This window comes from Camelina sativa, chromosome 1 (assembly GCF_000633955.1).
Source record: "Camelina sativa cultivar DH55 chromosome 1, Cs, whole genome shotgun sequence".
Classification (NCBI taxonomy): Eukaryota; Viridiplantae; Streptophyta; class Magnoliopsida; order Brassicales; family Brassicaceae; genus Camelina; species Camelina sativa.
Window position 1 is genome coordinate 14,716,348 of NC_025685.1, and position 20,015 is coordinate 14,736,362.

The following is a 20,015-nucleotide window of genomic DNA, read 5'->3' on the forward strand; positions in this document are numbered from 1 at the left end:
TCTGACTTTAGTTAACTCTTTTTAACTTTGGATTTTTCCTATTCATTAATCAATAATTTAATATACATAACTTAGTCTATGTTAATCCTTGAATCTTATCACCTTTTTCAGTAAAGCATTACTTGGTTTCTGGTGTTAGTAAATCATATTTAACCTTATGTATGTTTTAGCACTATAACACAAATATACCAACACAAGGGAAACATATACACTAGAATCATTGTCCTTGCACGATTTTGTTGTTGTTCTTGTGATTTTCAAATTAGACTTATTTAATTCTGGGACTTAAGTCTCTAATTGCATCAATATGCAAGAGGTTTTTTGGCGCAGCCACCAAAAAAGCATTACATCAAGAGAAATAAAGGTCAGAGTGAAAATGAAATTGGCTTCTTTGCTTGGACCTTTCGTGTTGTTTGGAGTTGTAAGAAATAAATCTACATGACTATAAAAAGGTCAGATTTTGTCAAGAATGGTTTAGAACATGATCATCTTGCTCTGTTTTCTCTAGTTGGTGGACTTGCCGAAAAAGCAAATACTGTTGAGTGTTGAACCAGCTCTTCTTCAGCTTATAAGCCCTATGATTCTTAAAGACGGCTTATAAAGGAGAAATAATACCGGTAACTTCTCTACGGTTAAGATCATTCAGCGATTGGAAAATGTAACAGCTTTGTTGTGTTATAGCAACAAGTGATTTGGGGAAGGGTATTGGAATAAGCAGAATAATGTTAAAAGAGTTATTTTTTTAACTTATGAGCACATATTGCTCTAATGAACACTCAAATTGTCTGTAGACTGTAGGTCTTAGTAAGAAACCAATTAAAGTGTATGTATTTGATCATATCTTTGCACCGTGTATTTTAAGTTTGTATGTTGTTAGATGAAATTTGGGACTAGAAAAATTGCGCAGGGTTTAACTTTTAGGTTTAGTTTTGTAGAACAGATCATAAACATCTTTTGACATATGGACATAATGGGACTAAATATTAAACTAAGAATTGTAGAGCTTTACCCCGAAGGGAGCTCTTCCAGAAATTCTCAAAGGCCCAAAGACAAGCTTAGGCCTAGGAGGGGGTTTGGAAATAGTTTTCAACCAGCAATAGACGCGCCTCGGTTAAGACCTCACTAGCTGCGTCATTGCCCCAAGCGCAAAGATGGTTTTCATTCAACGAAACCCTCTTTCTTTTATAGTCACACAATACCCATCAACTCTATATTTCTTTCCGGTGTGGGACTCTGTACCTTAACAAAAAAGAATAAAGTCCTCCAGACTTCAAAGTGTGCCATCAAAATAATTAATTTAACGCTGAAAAGATGAATATTATGACTAAAGATGGTGGGAGCTGCGCGAACGCAAACCCCCCTGCCACAAATAATGACGTAGGCTCTTCCTCTTGGGAAGACCTTAAGCTAAGCGCCCCTCCTTATTGTGCAATGGAGGTCACTAGCCTAGGCCACTCGTCTTGTTGATCACGAGTTGACCCCGTCCAGGTAAGTAATTTGCTCGAACAGTCCACTTCTCTATTTATAACCCTGCTTCCTCAGTTATTACTTAGTGTCTGAGCGATGTGGGACATTTTAACATTAACACATCGTGCCGTTTGAAGCTCTTGGTTTCCAACAACATGCTGGTTTCTCACAATTGCTGGGTTTATCAAACACTTCTTGGGCTTAATGGGCCTTTCCTAACAAACACGGTCCAATAAGAGAGAACCCAAACCGAAAGTAAAAAATGTCTCCACAAAATCCCGGTTTGGTTTTTCTTTCGTTGTTTAGGTGAGTGGAGCCTGGAGCGTACTGAAGAAGAACATTTTAGCTCTGCGTGCTCTTCTAAAAGTCGCCATTATCGTCAATCTCGCGTAGGTCTTGCTCATTATTGTCTATCTGTTACAGTCAATGCCGTTTCTCTGTTTGTTTTATCTTCTTTCAGTTCGATTTTGTTGGTGTTAGGGTTTTTTTACAGAGCCCTTTTGGCCCATATGATATAGCTAATGCTTGAAAGCTCCTGACTTTTTGAAATCAGTTTATAAGTTTACCTGTAAATGACACTTGTGGTGGTGAATTTTGTTCTTTGATACTTTATTATTATTATTATTATTATTTCCATCTGTATTGTCGACTAAGAGAATCCCTAAAATTTCTGTTTCAGAGGAGGGTCACGAAGATCATGGGTCTCTTCTCTTCAAAGTAACACTCTTATTGTTTGTTTTTTTCTTGTATTTGATCTCTTTTGATAAACCCATGAACTGAGAGATGCAAAGGCGAAATTTTTTTGCAGGGGTTTTTTGTTTAAGAATGCACCAGTATTTGCTCTTGGATACTACACAAGTAATGTGGCTTTAAAAGGATATTTGTTTTTGGTCGTTGATAAGTTTATGATTTTGCTTTTTTCTTTTTTTTTTTCTTTCCGGAAACAAGCTTGATCCAATGTCTTTCCTGCAGATGATGCTTTAACCCCTAATGCAAAGAAACTAATCAAAGAAGCCGAACAGGTAAAGCAAGAAATGGGAATTTTTGTTTGTTTGTTAGTATACAGAAATTGTTGAATTCTTATGTCTCCAGCTGATTTTTTCCCATGTTTACAGTGCTTGGCTCAAGGCAAGTCCTTAGTAAAGGTAAAGCAAGACTTGGTGTTATGCATCTCAAGTTGTTTGATTTTGTGAAGACATAAGTCATGGTTGGCATATGTAATGTCTTCTCATGTTTCAGATGCGTGAGGCTGAGGTGGCTGAAGCCGAGTCCATAGTAAAGGTAAGCAAGAAATGGTGTTATGCTTCTCAAGTTGGTTGATTTTGTATAAGACATTCTCATGGTTGACATATGTAATGTCTTTTTATGTTTCAGAGGGCTAAGTCTGAGCTCGCTGAGGTGAAAAAAATGAGAAAGATTATGCTCGATCCATTTAATGTAATAAAAACAAGCTATAATGCATCTGATTGTTTTATTTTGAAATACAACTATAGCTATGTTGATGAATCTTTAATGTCTTGTCATGTTTATTAGGCTAGGTTGGAGGAGTTGATAGAAATGAAACAGGCCGAAGGACATTTGCAAGAAGAAACTGAGCGAAGTTACATACGAGGAAATGGATCTGAAGAAGCTTTCTGATTTGGTGCAGAGAGTGAAGGCAGAATATGAACTCTTCAAAAGCTAAGTAGCTCAAGCTTTTGATGATCTGACCTTGGTTAATTCTTAACTTTTGAGTTCTGTTAGTAATAGGAAATGGTAATCCTGAATATGAGTAACATTATCTAGTTTGTTTTGTTGTTAGTAATGTAAGCTTCAACACCTCAAACCTAGTCCAGCAACAAAGCAAGTTGGGCTTTGACAACAATAAGCCCACTGCAGTCTGCAATATGCATCTTGCTTTAGCTGGTAACGGTAACATTGAACAGTCCTTGTCGCCATGTGCTCAGTTCCGTACGACTAAAGCTCCAAAGACAGCTCACACTACAATACAAACTGTGAACCGCTTCTCTGCCCTTACATCACCGATCCTGTGCAACTGATGGTGACATTTTGGCAGAGATCTACCTACTCTTGTAACCCATTAGGTTTACATCGTTTTCACTATAAAAAGACAATGTAATGCAATCGTTATCAACAAGAATGAAGATACACTTTGAGCCTCCCCTTCTCTGTATTATCTAAGGTTCTGCTCTTGCTTTCATGGTATCAGAGCACCAGTAATACGCATCTATGGCTCCTGATGATTCTTTTTCTTCCGCTCCTCTTTCTATTTCTCAAGTTGTGACTCTTAAACTTACAGAGTCCAACTATCTTCAATGGAAAACTCAATTCGAGTCTTTTCTCTTGCCTCAAATGCTTCTTGGTTATGTTAATGGCTCTCTCCCCCGACCAGCATCCACTCGTTCTGTAACTGGTGCTGAAGGAACTACGGAAGAGCCTAATCCGGAGTTTCTGAAGTGGATTCGCCATGACCAACTCGTTATGGCTTGGATCTTGGGTTCACTCTCTGAAACAGCTATCCGCGTTGTCTATGGACTCCAATCTTCTCAAGAGGTATGGTCTGCTCTTGCTAAAAAGTTCAATAGGGTCTCTACCACTAGGAAGTTCGAACTGCAAAATAAGTTACGTGCTTGCCTCAAGTCTGGTAGACCTATGGAAGATTATCTCAATGAGCTTAAGCAAGTTTTTGACCAACTAGACTCAATCGGGTTCCCCATGACCGATTTGGAAAAGATACATGGCTTACTGTTTGGTCTAGGCAAGGAATATGAGATTGTTGCCACAATGATTGAGCACTCCATGGATTCACTTCCTCCTCCGTGCTATGAAGATGTTGTTTTTAAGGTGATTGCTTTTGATGACAAGCTAAAAACGTACTCTGCTGTCCCTGCTGTTACACCACATCTCGCCTTCCAAACTGAAAAGACCTACTATGATCAAGGATGTTCAAACAATCGTGGAGGTCGTTCTGGTGGAGGCTACAGAGGCAGAGGAAACTACTCCACCAGAGGTCGTGGCTTTCAGCAACATGGTAATGGACAAAGCAGTCAGAACAAAGGCAATGGAGCTTCAAGACCTACCTGTCAAATCTGTGGGAAATATGGACACAACGCTTTTGACTGCTACAATCGATACAATGAAGCGTTAACTAAGCCTGAGCTACCGACTGCCTTGGCTGCAATGCGAATCTCTGATGGTGATCAACACTCGGGTACTGAGTGGTTGCCAGATAGTGGATCCACTGCTCACATCACCAACTCAACTGCTAATCTGCAACACGCTCAAACCTATCAAGGTAATGATGCAGTGATGGTTGGTAATGGTGAGTTCCTGCCTATTATTCACATCGGTTCAGTTCCATTGCAAACTTTGTCAGGTAAATTTCTACCTCTTAATGATGTTCTTGTCTGTCCCAATGTCACAAAGTCATTGCTATCAGTATCTAAGTTGTGTGAGGACTATCCTTGCTCTATCAAATTTGACTCTGATGGTGTATATGTAAAGGACAAGCATACCAAGCAGCTCCTCACAACCGGAAACAGGAATAGAGATCATTATGTGTTGGAAAATCCTGCTTTTACAGCCTTCTACTCTATGAGACAACTGGCTACTAGCGATGATGTCTGGCACAAACGGTTGGGGCATCCAAGTGCAGAGATTCTCCAACACCTCTCATCCACTGCATCAATTTCAATCAATAAACGCACCAACAAGATCTGTGAGTCGTGCAGACTTGGCAAGAGTGCTCAGCTCCCTTTTTCTTCTTCCACTTTTGTAGTTACTAAGCCTCTTGAGAGGTTACACTGTGATCTGTGGGGTCCTGCTCCAGTCACATCTACTCAAGGCTTTAGATACTATGTTATCTTTGTTGACAACTTCTCTCGTTATTGTTGGTTTTATCCCTTGAAGAATAAATCAGACTTTCACTCAGTTTTCTTGCTTTTCCAAAGTCTTGTTGAGAACCAGTTTAATCTGAAAATCAAGATGTTTCAATGTGATGGTGGTGGAGAGTTTGTTAGCAATCAATTTGTCAAACATCTTGCAAACTGTGGGATTAAACAACTTATCTCGTGTCCACACACACCGCAACAAAACGGTTTGGCCGAGAGAAAGCATCGACATCTATCTGAACTAGGTCTAAGTATGATGTTTCAAAGTCGAGTGCCACAAAATTTCTGGGTTGAAGCCTTCTTTACAGCTAATCATCTCAGTAATCTTCTACCAACCTCCGCTCATCAGTCCTTTAAAAGTCCGTATGAGGTTCTATTTGCAGAGAAACCTGACTATTCAGTTCTTCGGGTGTATGGCAGTACCTGCTATCCTACACTGCGGGCCTATGGAGTTAACAAGTTTGATCCTAAATCTCCGAAGTGTGTATTTTTGGGTTATAATGACAAATACAAAGGTTATCGTTGTGTTTATCCACCGACAGGTCGTGTTTATATCAGTAGACATGTTCTTTTTGATGAACATGTCTACCCCTTTGAAGCTGATTATGCTCATCTCCTTCCACCAGCTACAACATCTCTACTATCTGCTTGGCAACAGAGTTTTCAGTCAAATGGGGACCTCTCTGTTCCATCTGAGGATCCTGTGATTACTTCTACTCCTGAACCTATGTTGATTCCTGCTGTCACAGAATCCTCAAGCTCTGACTCTACACCAACAGATCCTTCAAGCCCAGATTCTGAGACTGCTAGTACTGATACGGCTGAATCAAGTGAGGATCATGATAATCCTTTGTTTACAGACGATGACTTTCCACCACTTCAAGCAGCTTCTACAGTTAATGATCATAGTATGATCACAAGAGGAAAACAAGGACGCAAGCCAAATCCTAAATATGCCCTTCACGCGACTCACACCTCTGTCAAGGAACCTAAAACTATAGCATCTGCTCTAAACCATCCTGGCTGGACAGCTGCTATGGGAGATGAAGTAGAGTCTTTTGTAGAAACAAACACCTTCTCTTTGACTCCACCCTCACCAGATATGAATGTCCTCGGTTGCAGGTGGGTCTTCCGAGCAAAACTAAAGGCTGATGGCAGTTTAGATAGGCTCAAAGCACGTCTTGTCGCCAAAGGCTATGACCAAGAAGAGGGTGTTGACTTTCTTGAGACCTACAGTCCTGTTGTTAGGACAACAACAGTTCGTCTTGTTCTACATGCTGCTACAGTCTACGGTTGGGAAATTAAACAGCTTGACGTTAAAAATGCGTTTCTCCATGGAGATTTGACTGAAACGGTTTACATGAAACAGCCTCCTGGATTCATAGACAAAGATCATCCGTCCCATGTTTGGAAACTTCACAAGGCAGTCTATGGGTTGAAACAGGCACCTCGTGCCTGGTTTGATAAGTTCAGCACTTTTCTTCTGAAATTTGGCTTTGAGTGCAGTTTTAAAGATCCTTCTCTCTTCGTATACCTCAAGAACAATACCATCATCATCCTTTTGCTTTATGTGGATGATATGGCTTTGACAGGCAACAATCCCAAACTGATTAAGGAGCTGCTTCACTCCTTGAGTCAGGAGTTTCGCATGAAGGATCTGGGCAGATTACCTACTTCCTTGGCATTCAAGCTCACCATCATTCTACAGGATTGTTCCTTAACCAGCACAAATACGCAGAGGATCTTCTTTTAGCTGCAGGGATGGCTGATTGTGCTCCAGCAACAACCCCATTGCCTTTGGAGTTACAAAAAGTAAAAGGCCAAGAGGACGTCTTTGATCAACCTGCTCTGTTTCGCAGTTTGGCTGGTAAGCTGCAATATCTTACGCTCACACGTCCTGACATACAGTTTGCAGTTAACTTGGTTTGTTAACGGATGCACTCACCCACTGTTGCTGACTTCAGTTTACTCAAAAGGATAATTCGATACATTAAAGGAACTATTGACTATGGAGTTTCTCTGTCAAAGGATGCAGACTTCACATTGAGAGCTTACAGTGACAGTGACTATGCTGGCTGTCAGACCACTAGTCGTTCAACTGGAGGATTTTGTACCTTCCTTGGTAAAAATCTCATCTCATGGTCTGCAAAACGACAACCCTCAGTCTCTCGGAGCTCTACTGAAGCTGAATACCGTTGTCTCTCTGATACTGCTGCTGAGGTCAATTGGTTAAAGGACCTACTCGAGAACATAGGCACTCCTATCACTCATGCACCAGAGCTATACTGCGATAACCTATCCGCTGTTTACCTCTCTGCTAATCCAACTCTGCATAAGAAGACCAAACACTTCAAAGTCCACTATCATTATGTGCGAGAACAAGTTGCAGAAGGGACTCTGGTGGTATATCACATTCCAGCAACTCATCAACTTGCTGACATCTTTACCAAGTCCTTGCCGCTTCAAGTATTCAATGATCTTCGATACAAACTTGGTGTGGTCTCACCACCCACCTCAAGTTTGCAGGGGGGATGTAAGCTTCAACACCTCAAACCTAGTCCAGCAACAAAGCAAGTTGGGCTTTGACAACAATAAGCCCACTGCAGTCTGCAATATGCATCTTGCTTTAGCTGGTAACGGTAACATTGAACAGTCCTTGTCGCCATGTGCTCAGTTCCGTATGACTAAAGCTCCAAAGACAGCTCACACTACAATACAAACTGTGAACCGCTTCTCTGCCCTTACATCACCGATCCTGTGCAACTGATGGTGACATTTTGGCAGAGATCTACCTACTCTTGTAACCCATTAGGTTTACATCGTTTTCACTATAAAAAGACAATGTAATGCAATCGTTATCAACAAGAATGAAGATACACTTTGAGCCTCCCCTTCTCTGTATTATCTAAGGTTCTGCTCTTGCTTTCAAGTAAATCATATTTAACCTTAAATATGTTTCAGCACTATAACACAAAGATCCTAATACATGGGAACGCAAGAGGCATATGACTAATATCTTTGTCCATGTATGAAATGTTGTTATAACATATTTATTCCGGACGTGATCTCTTATTTTCAAGACTTTTGGTACATCAAAAGAAAACAAGAATTGAGGTTCAGTTCAGCGGCGAAAACGTAAAAAGTTACATCAAGAGAAACAAGAAAAGAATCACTTAAGAGATTAACAATTTGAAATACATTTTCCTCAAGATACAACAAACAAAGCTCCGGTATACAAAGAGTGATATGAAAACATTGTGAAAGAACATGTGATTGTGAATAAAAGAATGAATGGTGAACTGTCTGGACACAACGGGATTCTTCTGTCCTGCCAACGGTTGTCACAGACATACACCTGAAACATGAAAATGAAACTGGTCTTTTTTTTGTTGGATTTCATGTTTGAATCTCTAAGAAAGAAATCTACCTAAAGATAAAAGGTCAGATTTTGTCAAGAGTGGTTTAGAGGATCTCCATGCTGCTCTGTTTTCTCTAGTTGGTGGACTTGCAGAAGAAGCAAATACTGTTAAGCCAGCTCTTTTTCGGCTTAGTTCTTTGAGATGTCGTGTTTCTTGTCTCCACGAGATCATTCATGTACTGAACCACGGCCTGAGATAATAGCAAAGAGTATGAATCAATCATCCATGACTGACACAAACCACAAACTGCGGAATCTACAGACAAATATAACTGAGAGAAGAAAGAAGAACCTGTGCGCCCTTTTCGGTTATATCTCTTGGAAGCTCTTCAAGGGGGTTTTGCTGTGTGTTAAGAACCCGCAGCTGTGAAAGCGTTTTGAAAGAATATGGAAGGAAACGGATTTGGTTATTGCTCATATCAAGCTCTTCTAGCATCTCAAGGTTACCTATCAACCCTGGGAGTGATCTTAGGTTGGCAAAGTTGTTCCCAATGTTAAGCTTTACAAGTGTTTTGGCATAGCATAAGCTCTCTGGTACTGACTCAAGCTCGTTGAAACTCACATCTAGCTCTTTAAGGTTAGCCATGGAGGACATTGTCGTGGGTAGCTGCCGAATGTTGTTGTAACGAACGTTCAGAATCTCTAAGGTCGATAACTTCCCAACAGCTTCAGGAAGAGTTTTAAGTCTGTTGTAATCCGCACGGAGTTCTTTCAGGGAAGAACAACCAGAGATACTATGTGGAATCTCTTCGATGTTATTTGTTTCAACATCGAGCTTCGTTAGGCTCACAAGAGAACCAATAGATTCAGGGAGTGTGGAGAGGCTGTTAGAGCTCAAATCAAGTTCCTCGAGATGTATCAATCTACTAAATGCTGATGGAAGAGATGATAATTGGTTTCCGCTAAGATTCAGGTTGACTAAGTTTATCAAATCTCCTATAGACTCAGGGAGCTGACCAATTCTATTAGAATGCAAATCAAGCTTTGTCAAGGACAAAAGCCCTCCAATGGTTGTCGGTAGTACCATGATGCAATTCTCAGACAAATCTAGCCTAACCAGACTCGATAACTTGCCTAGAGAATCCGGAAGCCATTCAAGCTGATCCATCAACTTGTGCTGCAGATTTAGCTCCTGAGTAGCTTTCTTGGCCGATACTTCAATCAAACTTGCAAGCTTAATGAGACTCAACTTCTCCCCATCATGGCCTACACATATATAACAATTAGAGACAAAACAGACTCCATTAGAAAACATTCTAGAAATATGAATCTCAAGCTTTCTTCCAAAAATGTTAAAACATTTCAAGTCAAAACACATGTACATGGCCTACACATATGTAAATCTCCATTGGAAAAAAAAACGAATCATGAAAACGTTCAGATTTCTAATGAAAACACACCTGTGACGTTCTTAGCCTGAAGTGTTGGATCAAAAACCTGAGGCTTCCGAGGAGCTAACAACCCATCACTGTAAAACGAAGATGTGGCTTTCTTCAAAAACGTATCGTCACGCGTTAACATCTCCTTTGACTTGACAGGACTCTGATCAGAAGGAACAGAGCGAGGCACAGAGGTGGTGGTGGTGGTGGTGCCGTTAGGGGAAGCAATGCAATGCGAAGCTCTCTGAATCAAATCGTCGAAGACAACGTGTACAGATTCCAGATCGAGGATTTTGTTGGCTTCTCTTCTCTGTTCTACGCTCTGGAAACGAACGAGACATCTCCTCATCTCCTTCAACACGTCGAAAAGCTCCTTAGGAACACCAGAAGAATAGGAGGAGGTCTGTTCGTCAATGGCGTCCAAGCGAATCCGATCCTCTTTGTCAACGTTTTGAATGAGAGAAGTAGCGGTCTCGACGTCTTCGATATCAGGTCTAGATGGAAGAGATCTGTGAATCCTCATGATCTCTTCCACAACCTTGTCCTTTGAATCCAAACGTTTCTCCATGGTTTGGTTTCTACAAAGAGATTTTGGTTTTTTATGAAGAAGAAACAGAGAGATTCCATAATTCCATATCTCGTTTTCTCTTTCTCTTTCTTCTTCTTCGTCATCGTTTTCTCATTCTTTCTTCGTCAGTTCGTTTTCTTCTTCTTTCCTTCGTCGTTGTCTCTCTCTGTCTCAAACTGCATTAAAATAATCAAATATTTAAATAATTCAAAAATTAAATAAATTAATTAGTTTTTTAAGTTTAGTGATCACTGTGATTTCTATCTACTCGCGTCCTTGTCTGTTTAGGTTAATGATAATTTTTTTTAATGTTAAAAGGTGGATGTTTAAACAATATTTAAGTACTGACAATGACATGAACATGATGATATAATACTTGGACAAAGAAGATAACATGATCGTGATAATTAATAGGGACAGTTCGGATCAGGATTAGATAGTGAATTTTTAAATATCCTGATTTAAAAATTTAGTTGGATAGTCAGATCTAATTTTTATTATTTATAGTAATTGTTTTATTTAAAGTATTTTTTCATTAATATTAATAATTTCGAAATATATAATTGAGACTATTTAGGACAGTCGGATCAGGATTTAGATAGTAAATTTCAAATATCTAGAGATATAGTTTGGATAGTCAGATCTACTTTTTTTATTTATAATAAATTTTGCATTATATTAATAATTTTTAAATATATTGGGATTTCTTTTAAAATTTTGATAAAAGCAAATTTTAAGTGTTATTGTAATATCAATTTTTCTGAAACATATTAATAAAATTTTATTTTTATTATTACGTTAAACTATTTGATATGTATATTTTTATTATTGTTTTTATAGATCAGATATCTAGATTATTAGTTACAAGTCTAATATAATATGTTACTTTTCTTTGCATGACGATTCTTTTATATACTTAACTATTGTAAAGCTATCATGGAATTTGGAGTTCTCTCTCACACGATTGGCTGGCTGGCTAGTTAGACTATCTCCAACATTATTTCATGCTGATGTCTGACAATTCTAACTTTATTTTATTTCCAACTCTAAAACGTTTCAATTTTTTTTTATTCTATATTCACTGGTAGACCTAAGTGAAGATTAGGGGTATCAACTATCAAATGACCTCTCATTAAAGTTAAAAAATAATAAATGTAAATGTATTTTTGTTAAATTTTGGTTAAATAGTTAGGTGAAATATGATTTTGATCCTATTAAATTTAAAATTTTATATACTGTACCAACTATATGTAAAATATTAATAATATAACCCCGTAAGTTTTATTTTTGGATCTGCCACTAGCTATATTTAGCGTTTTTACATTTTCACTTTCTGAGTTAACAATTAGAAATAAATTAAAAATAGAGTATGATGATTTCAAAAAGTTAAAACATATCAAATCCAATTCCAACACTTCCATCATACACATATACTACGACCATTGTTCTGGCGGTATGAAGCCACCGGAGCCGGCTGAAAGATTCTCATTTTTTCTCTCAAGATATTGGAAATTATGAACATTTTTGTATTAAGGAAAGTTAACATTTTTTGTTACTTTTTATTGCAAAAAAATAGATGCTCCATCTTATATTGTAAAATAACTTGTAGGTCAAGTTATTAAATAACTCTAAACATGGTGTATAACATATAAAAACAATTCTATGACCGTTAATTTCTGATCAAGTACCAGTTAGTAAACGACAACTGTTTCATGTGAGCTTTCAAGTAACAAGAACAAAAGCAGCTAGCTAAGAGCCTAAGAGTGGTGCAATTGCATATGCTGTTGTTGAATCCTGTCGAGAGCATCCTCTGCCCCAGCTGCTTCAACATCAGACGACATTTCGTATTCTTCATCTTCTTGCTTATAGTATTTGATGTTAGAAGAATGACCAGTGGTCTTGGAACGGTGAAGAGTGGTTGCAAAGGAAGAGGAAGAGATGCTGAAACTCTCTGAAACACCAAGTGTCTTGCTCGGGAGCTTCCTCGATTTGCCTTTCTTCAGTTTTGTATCTTTATGCCACTTCTTCCATGCCTTTGCCATTTGCTCATCAAACACTGCTTTCTTCATGTGTGAACCCATCTGCTCCACACACCTTTCATCATTTATCTATTCTCTTTCCTTCAAGAGATCATCATTTGGATAAGAGTATCAATTTGAAACTAAGGTTTTACAAGTTACCTGAGTAACGAGGGCGTACAAAGGGAGAGTACTGTAGCTGCATAAGATCAAAGCTCCTAGGCTGCCACATACCATAGATACATCCTCACATTATTTAAACACTTTTCCTCTATAATACTAATCAGAAACATAATAAAGGTTATGAATAAGCTTTTTACCATAGAAAGAGTTTGATGATTACAAGATTAAAATCTTTATGGAAGCATGATTTTAATCCAAAAGAATACTGCAAATCCCAAATACGTATATTACTAAGTAAATAATATATACTCCAAAATGTTGAAATGAAGAGGAAACTCATTGTTTTTACCCATATCCAGAAGAAGTGTGTTATCTGGAAAGCATTCTGGAACAAAAAACAGAGGAGTTAGAATCTGCAAAACATGTTAGTTCAAGATGAAATCAAGAAGAAGATGCTTTCGTACTGTTATTACCTGAAACAAGGCGAAGTGGATAAGATGAAGTAGCAGTTGAGGACAATCGAACCAAAAGTATCGATCTGAGCTTTGTACTAGAGGCATCCCTTGAACTACTTCATGTGTCTCTACGATTTCTAGCGCCATTGTTGCCATAATCGCTTGAAGCTTTGTTCCAACAGATAGTATTATCTGCAACAAGAATTATTTTTAATCAACAAACTTCCAAGAACAAGAAGCTGTGTACTGAATATATATTAGAGAGATAGATTGTCTTACGAGCACGGGAGGTATTGATGCCCAAAACAATGTTCTCCAGCCTGAAAGTTGAATAGAAAGACCTCAGTATATGAATTGTATTTGAATTTATAGATAGATGTGTAGCTCACCATTAACATTAAATAGCAAGAAGATCACAAATGATGCCCAAAGAACTGGACTGCAGAGCAAAAAAAATGTCAGAAACAGTAGGAAACACAGTTTCATATGGATTTTGATTGTGTTGTGACCTTATTCCAACTACCAACTTGAAATCGTCCTCGAGAGATCTTTTGATATATCTCTGGAAGTTGAACTTTCTTCCCGGGGCTAAATGGGCCTGAATGATCAGAACACTATTAGTAGCACATATCAAGATTGTGAGAGAAGGAAATGGAAGGATGCAAGAATATAAAAAACTCACAGAGATGAATCCATGACGGAGAGTCAAATAGTCGGTTCTTCCCACGGATACAAAGAACTGCCTTAAGAAGCATCCCTGTAACCAAAAAGAGCTCAGAATAATCAAATCAAGAACGTTTTTGATGCATTTTGGAAGAGATGAAGAAGGAGAGAAATGGTTTCTTTACGACGTAAAAGAAGAAAGGAATTGTTGTCCAGAAACTTATATGTTATCTCACAAAAGAAGTCTCATGAGTGAGCCTAAGTCTTGAATGATCTACACAACAAAAAGAAAAAAATGTGAGTCTGTAATATAGAATAAAACACTCAGGGCGCTCCAAAACAGAATCTGATGAACAAAAGTACCAATAGAAAACTCATAGTCATGAGATAATGTCTCTTGCTCCCACTTTTTCCATCCACGAATCTGCCACAAAAGCAATACCAAATGAAGCATTCATTCACTCAATATCAAACACAGTTTTGATCGATCTCGTACCTTGAGCCTGCTAAGCATCATGGTGATTAAACTATAGAGGATATGAGAGATGGCCAAGAAGAACAACAAGATGTGAAGTTGGTGCAAGCCTTTCAATGTTATGAGTGGGTCTGATCCTTGTTTACAATTCACAGATGTATCACCAGCAGCCGAAAGACGCGTGCTAAGAGATGGAGCAAGTTTCTGGAAAAGCTCTGTGTCTTCAGATGAACAAGGTAACATAGAGAGAGCAGCCTTTCGAGAAACGCAGATCCTGAGAATATATGTTTCTCCAAAAGTGAGTAATAAGGAAATGAATCCAAGGATCATCAGCTCTGTAGAATCAATCACCATTTTCTAAAACCAAACCAAATAGCTTTTAAGACAAGCAATGCTATATATATGTTTACTTACCGGCTTTGATTTTCTCTAAGGCTTCAAGGAGAGAGTTTTTATGCTTCTTCCATAGCCACTGATGAGAAGAAACAATCAAAGATGTTTTAGACAAATGAGTGGTTTGAACAAGAAGACTTGTAAGAAAAGGAAGAAGATTAAGAAAACAGACGTTGGCAAGTCTTTGAAGACCCTTTTCGAGGAGATGGGAAATGAGGATGAGAAAGGTGCACACGATAGCAACAGCCCAAGTGGGCGTCTGAGAGAGCTGTCTCCCGCCGGAGGGATCTCCTGTGGTGGCCGTAGCTCCGCCGTGGAACACCAGAAACCATAACAAAGATCTTTGACACTTGCTTTGTGTGATCATGAGTGAAGAGAAAGTTACGAAACAAATTAAAGAAGATACTAACGTAGAGAATCAAACTTTAAGTTTTTGTGCTTCTTAATTACTAGTATGTTGTACAACGTAAGTTATATTAGTATATCGATAAAGAATTGGTTTTCATTTGACTATATTTATTGTGAAATTCATTTAAAACCACAAGTACCCTGATACAGTTATACTTAACTAATTCTGAAAATTACGTACATAAATAGTGTAACTAGCCATGCATGCATTCACAGTTTCACATGGTGTAGTATACTTGTGCCGTTGTGCGTTGACGAAAACATTAAGAAATAAAAGTGTAGTTCAGTTTTGTAACTCATCTCATTTAATCAGTGGAAATTACATTAGCAAATTCCAATTACGTACGTACTACAGTATTAAGACATTTTGACTACAAGTTTGCAAAAACACAAACGAGTGAAACCGCTAATCTATAATATGAAAAGACCACTAGTCAATTAGATACTTTTTAGAAAGTAATTTGAGAATACACACTTTTTAAATAAAATTTGAAGAATAGGCATTTTCTATATTTTGTGAGATAGAAGTTGTGAGATAGAGTGTAAGCCAAAAATTAAACAAAAAGACCAATATATCTACATACTTTAAAAAGAGTTTTATGTGTGGTCCACAATTTTTTTGTAGTTGGACCTGAATTAATTAATAGGGGCCCACTAAAATTATGATTTGTGTATATTTGGCCCAACTGGATTTGGTGTACTAATCTAGGCAGTATACAATATCTTGGTATACTATATGCATATGGTGTACCATCTGAGTTTGGTGTACCGTTTGGGTGGTGTACCATTTAGGTCTAGTGTATCATCTGAGTCTAGTGTACCATTTGCATCTAGTATACCATTTGGGTCTAACGTACCATTTGAGTCTAGTGTATCATCTGTGTTTGGTGTACCATCTGGATCTGGTGTACCATTTGGATGGTGTACCATCCGCGTCTGGTGTACCATCTGAGTTTGGTGTACCATCTGGGTCTAGTGTACAATTTGCGTTTGGTGTACCATTTGGGTCTAGTGTACCCTCTGCATTTGGTATACCATTTGGGTCTAGTGTACGGTTTGGATTGTGTACCATTGAGTTTGGTGTATCATCTGCATCTGGTGTACCATTTGTGTCGGTGTACCATCTGGGTCTAGTATACTATTTGTGTCTGGTGTACCATCTGGGTTTGGTGTACCATATGATCATCTGAGTCTGGTACACCATCTGATTTGGTGTACCATATGTGTTTGGTGTACCATTTGGGTCTAGTGTACAATATGTGGTGTTGTATTGTGATTTTGATTGGTGTACATGCTAGTAACTCTACAATCTCGTAATCTATCTTAAAAAAATTGATTTTAAAAAGGAACATATCATCTCTAAAGTTTCAAATATAACACCATGATTTAAAATTAAACCTTAAACTATAAATTCTAAACCCTATTCTTCTCAATACTACACTTTAAATGTAAAGTAGAGAACCCAAACCTAAAAAAAAGAAAAAATTGTTTCCAAATTTAACATGATCTTTAAAATTTTCAAAAATAGCATCATGATTTAAAATTAAACTTTAAATTATAAATTTCAAATCATACCTCTCTTTCAAAATAATAATCTAAATTTAAAATAGAAAACTCAAAATTTAAAATATATATATATATATATATATTATCTCTAAAGTTTAAAAATTAAACTATAAACTATGACAGACATCAATTGTGACGCAATATTTCTAAACTTAATAATAATGAAAAACTAAACTTTATTACAATATTTTATATTCAAACAGAATATAATAATTTTCTATTTGAAAAATTAAGTTGATCATGCAATATTTCTAAAACATGGTGAGCCATGAAAGAAGATTATTTAGTTTTTAAGTTGTTTATTAATTTTTTTGACAAATTTTGGTATTCTTGTTGGTATAATGATTTCAAATTGATTTAACACTTTAATTTGTTATGAAAATCCTTATTTTTAAGAACATGAATTAAAATAAGATCTATGACTATTACTTAAAATGCTACAAAACTATGATATTGTACGAACTCAATACTTTAATATAAACTAGCTACAAGAAATATTGTGTTTATATGTAAATTTGTGGTACACGAACACCTAATGATAAATTTAAGTATATTTTGTAATAAAAAAATATAAAAATTAACTGAAAAAATAGAAAAATGTTAATTTTGTTGATGGCCAGCTTATCCTTCTCCACTCATCTTCAAGAAGTTTTACGATGTGATAAATCAAGCAGATCAAGAAAAGGAGAAGAAGAAGGTCGTTGATGAAGAAAAACAGAAGAAGAAGGTCTCTGATTGAAGAAACTACGATCCAAATTATGGAGGAGGCGAGGACAAGAAGAATTTTGCTTAAGTTTCGAGGGTTTTAGATTAAAGAATTATTTTAAAAGAATATATATACAATTTTAAAACATATTCAATTTTCTTATACATATGTAATTTATAATTAGAAAATATAAGAAAACAAAGAAGAAAAGAACAAATGCATAAAAAACGAAGAAAAATAAAAGTGAACAAAATGTAACATAAGTATTAAACAAAAACAGATAATTAAATTCTTACAATGATATCTTATTTGAGTTTTCAACCCAAATAAGATTATAAAACAAAACAAAGAAAATCTTTAGGATTTGAGATATGGTGCCATGGTGGAAGAGTATGTGGAATAGTTATTTATAAGATAAGAAGTGATGTAAGTTATATTTATAAAAAATTTAATTAGAAGAGTTATAATTATATTTTATAGTATGTTTCAATAAAAATGAATAGATAAAAAATAGTCAATGCATAATGTATGTAATTTCGGTTACAGATTAGTAATAAAGTATGGATTTAAAGTATGGATTAATCTACATGATTAAATATGTTGTATTTTTGGTTTAATTGAATATAAATATATTTTATTTTATTGTCAACAGTTGAAAATAAATATTATATTAAAAATAAAATGTTAAATGGACCAATGAAAAGAGAACACTCATTAATAGATACATATTTATATGTATGATTTGACAACTAATAGTAAAGTCGTTTTTCAATACAAGTTTTGGTTTCAAATTTTTTATAATAGTTTTCTATATGTTAACCTTATTTTTTGCACGTATTTTGCTTATTTCTTGCATTTGTGAGAGCAAGTGACCTAATTTATAATTCTTCTACTCTACAATTAATGTCAAATTGTAAATAAAAGTGTTTTAAGAGGACACAATGGTCATTACAAACTTACCATAAAATGGTATAAATTTTTTGGCTAATGATGCACATAGATCATAAAATGGTATAATTTTTTTGGCTAATGATACATAACTATAGGCTATAAATAAATGGAATTTTTTTTAAAAAACATGAATTATGCATTTTCGTTATAAAAGATACATGAATTTTACATTGGTAAAATATATGTCCAATTTGTGTTGACTATGTTTTTAAAGCATAAAGCTTCGTTGACTTTATCAAAATAGTCGTCTGGTTAAATTGACAAATGAAGTCATTTTGATCCAAAAAATAAATGCAATTTGTACGACTCAAACCTTTTACATTTAAATTAAAACCATAAAAAAGTACAGGTTATGTGTACTTTGACGTCATATAAAAAGCACTCTCACCTAGGGAACAAATCTTAAAAGGAATGGGTCGAAGCAGCGACAACTGCAAACAAACACAAATAACAGAACTCTACTCAGATTGTCTTTGTAAGATCAATCCGATTTTTTATTGTTTTTTTTTCTTGATCATTCTTTATTGGTTTTAAAAATGACAAAGCAAATAATAAGGGGAGAGGAAGTGATCGAGCAACTTATAAATAGATGCTTCTCTAATCACTTTTACCCTCCTGAGATCCAATCTCTTGTAAGTAATGCTCTGCATCCAATGCCGCCATGCACCCTGCACCATTCATAAAGTTGTTTATTAAACTTGTTCTATCTTATCCATGAAACAAAAGGAAAGGAGATAAACATTTGAATGAGTCTGATGGAAACACACAATCACTCTAGAGTCTAGACCGCCAAGAACAATTTGATTTCAGCTTGAGTCAATTTAAGACCACACACCATGCCGTGTAAATAGCTAAATGTGTCGGCTTGTTATTGTAACATTTAGATAACAAATCTTATAACGATATCCTTGAAAACATTTTAGTTTCCCCTGCAGGCTATCAAGACCACTACTAGTCTTCTAAAGAGTATTAAGATTGGAAACGCAGATAGCCTTCAACCGAAAACAAAGGCACAACACAAGACCACTAATGCAAGCACAAATAGTGAATAATACACATAATGGTATTATTAAGCAATAAGCACATATCACTTGACTTCCAGGCTCTCAAGACACCTAATAAGAACAATTAATGACTAGTACTAGTTTTCTACAGAGAATGAGAATGAACGCAGATAGTCTAAAACCGCAAACACATGATCAATATGAACTTAAAGTTTCCTTCGCAACCCAAGACCACTCTTCAGCAAACACAAATCCAAAAGCAGGCGTCGACGACTATGTGAAGTGAATCAAACGATATACAAAGCAAACTGCTTTGAGAAATGAAAGGAGTTCTTCATTTAATGACTTTCAAAAACCTGACTCCTCTTGAACAGATCAATCAAACAATAATCATAAACATTTAAACAATTGTTCACATAACGAGATACCTAACTACTCTTATAACATGATCCTATAAGGCATCAAGTAATATTATCAGATACTCTGATAGATTCCAGTCATGGTTTCAAAGAGCCAACTCATTTTGCCGAA

General features: G+C 36.4%; 4 protein-coding genes and 1 pseudogene across 5 annotated transcripts in view; 2 read left to right on the forward strand and 3 right to left on the reverse strand.

Moving 5' to 3' along the window:
• LOC104790936 lies at positions 1,760–3,626 on the forward strand. The gene is made up of 8 exons (XM_010516735.2): positions 1,760–1,856; positions 2,147–2,184; positions 2,276–2,325; positions 2,440–2,489; positions 2,583–2,612; positions 2,707–2,748; positions 2,842–2,904; positions 3,001–3,626. The coding sequence occupies exons 2-8, from the start codon at positions 2,165–2,167 to the stop codon at positions 3,103–3,105; spliced, it is 360 nt and encodes a 119-aa protein (XP_010515037.1). The 5' UTR covers positions 1,760–1,856; positions 2,147–2,164; the 3' UTR covers positions 3,106–3,626.
• Positions 3,657–5,427, forward strand: LOC104790924. The gene is made up of 2 exons (XM_010516725.2): positions 3,657–4,843; positions 4,972–5,427. Exons 1-2 carry the CDS (start codon positions 3,697–3,699, stop codon positions 5,013–5,015), a joined length of 1,191 nt encoding a protein of 396 aa, XP_010515027.1. The 5' UTR covers positions 3,657–3,696; the 3' UTR covers positions 5,016–5,427.
• On the reverse strand, positions 8,512–10,808 carry LOC104790947 (plant intracellular Ras-group-related LRR protein 5-like). 2 transcript variants are annotated; one of them, XM_010516754.1, is made up of 4 exons: positions 10,176–10,808; positions 9,068–9,981; positions 8,785–8,966; positions 8,512–8,680 (listed from the first exon to the last, which is right to left on the reverse strand). In XM_010516754.1, exons 1-3 carry the CDS (start codon positions 10,720–10,722, stop codon positions 8,850–8,852), a joined length of 1,578 nt encoding a protein of 525 aa, XP_010515056.1. In that variant the 5' UTR covers positions 10,723–10,808; the 3' UTR covers positions 8,512–8,680; positions 8,785–8,849. The 2 variants fall into 2 exon arrangements, with proteins under 2 accessions (XP_010515056.1, XP_010515048.1); XM_010516746.1 differs by having other exon boundaries at positions 8,512–8,712.
• Positions 12,480–15,216, reverse strand: LOC104790963 (annotated as a pseudogene).
• LOC104790971 (thioredoxin reductase 2-like) overlaps positions 18,778–20,015 on the reverse strand; it is a 2,530-nt gene continuing 1,292 nt past the window's right edge. The window contains exon 2 of the mRNA XM_010516774.2: positions 18,778–19,148. Coding sequence (XP_010515076.2) covers positions 19,078–19,148 — 71 coding nt within the window. The 3' untranslated portion in view covers positions 18,778–19,077. The remainder of the gene's footprint in view (positions 19,149–20,015) is intronic.

Bases quoted from the DNA above. Each gene is read 5' to 3' on its own strand.
- LOC104790924 (XM_010516725.2), top strand. From the start codon at position 3,697: ATGGCTCCTGATGATTCTTTTTCTTCCGCTCCTCTTTCTATTTCTCAA. The intron at 4,844-4,971 runs GTAAATTTCTAC...GTATATGTAAAG, and splicing joins TCCATTGCAAACTTTGTCAG to GACAAGCATACCAAGCAGCT.
- LOC104790947 (XM_010516754.1), bottom strand. From the start codon at position 10,722: ATGGAGAAACGTTTGGATTCAAAGGACAAGGTTGTGGAAGAGATCATG. The intron at 9,982-10,175 runs GTGTGTTTTCAT...ATATATGTGTAG, and splicing joins TCAGGCTAAGAACGTCACAG to GCCATGATGGGGAGAAGTTG. The intron at 8,967-9,067 runs GTTCTTCTTTCT...CTATTATCTCAG, and splicing joins TAACCGAAAAGGGCGCACAG to GCCGTGGTTCAGTACATGAA.
- LOC104790936 (XM_010516735.2), top strand. From the start codon at position 2,165: ATGGGTCTCTTCTCTTCAAA. The intron at 2,490-2,582 runs GTAAAGCAAGAA...CCATGTTTACAG, and splicing joins TAATCAAAGAAGCCGAACAG to TGCTTGGCTCAAGGCAAGTC. The intron at 2,749-2,841 runs GTAAGCAAGAAA...TTTATGTTTCAG, and splicing joins AAGCCGAGTCCATAGTAAAG to AGGGCTAAGTCTGAGCTCGC.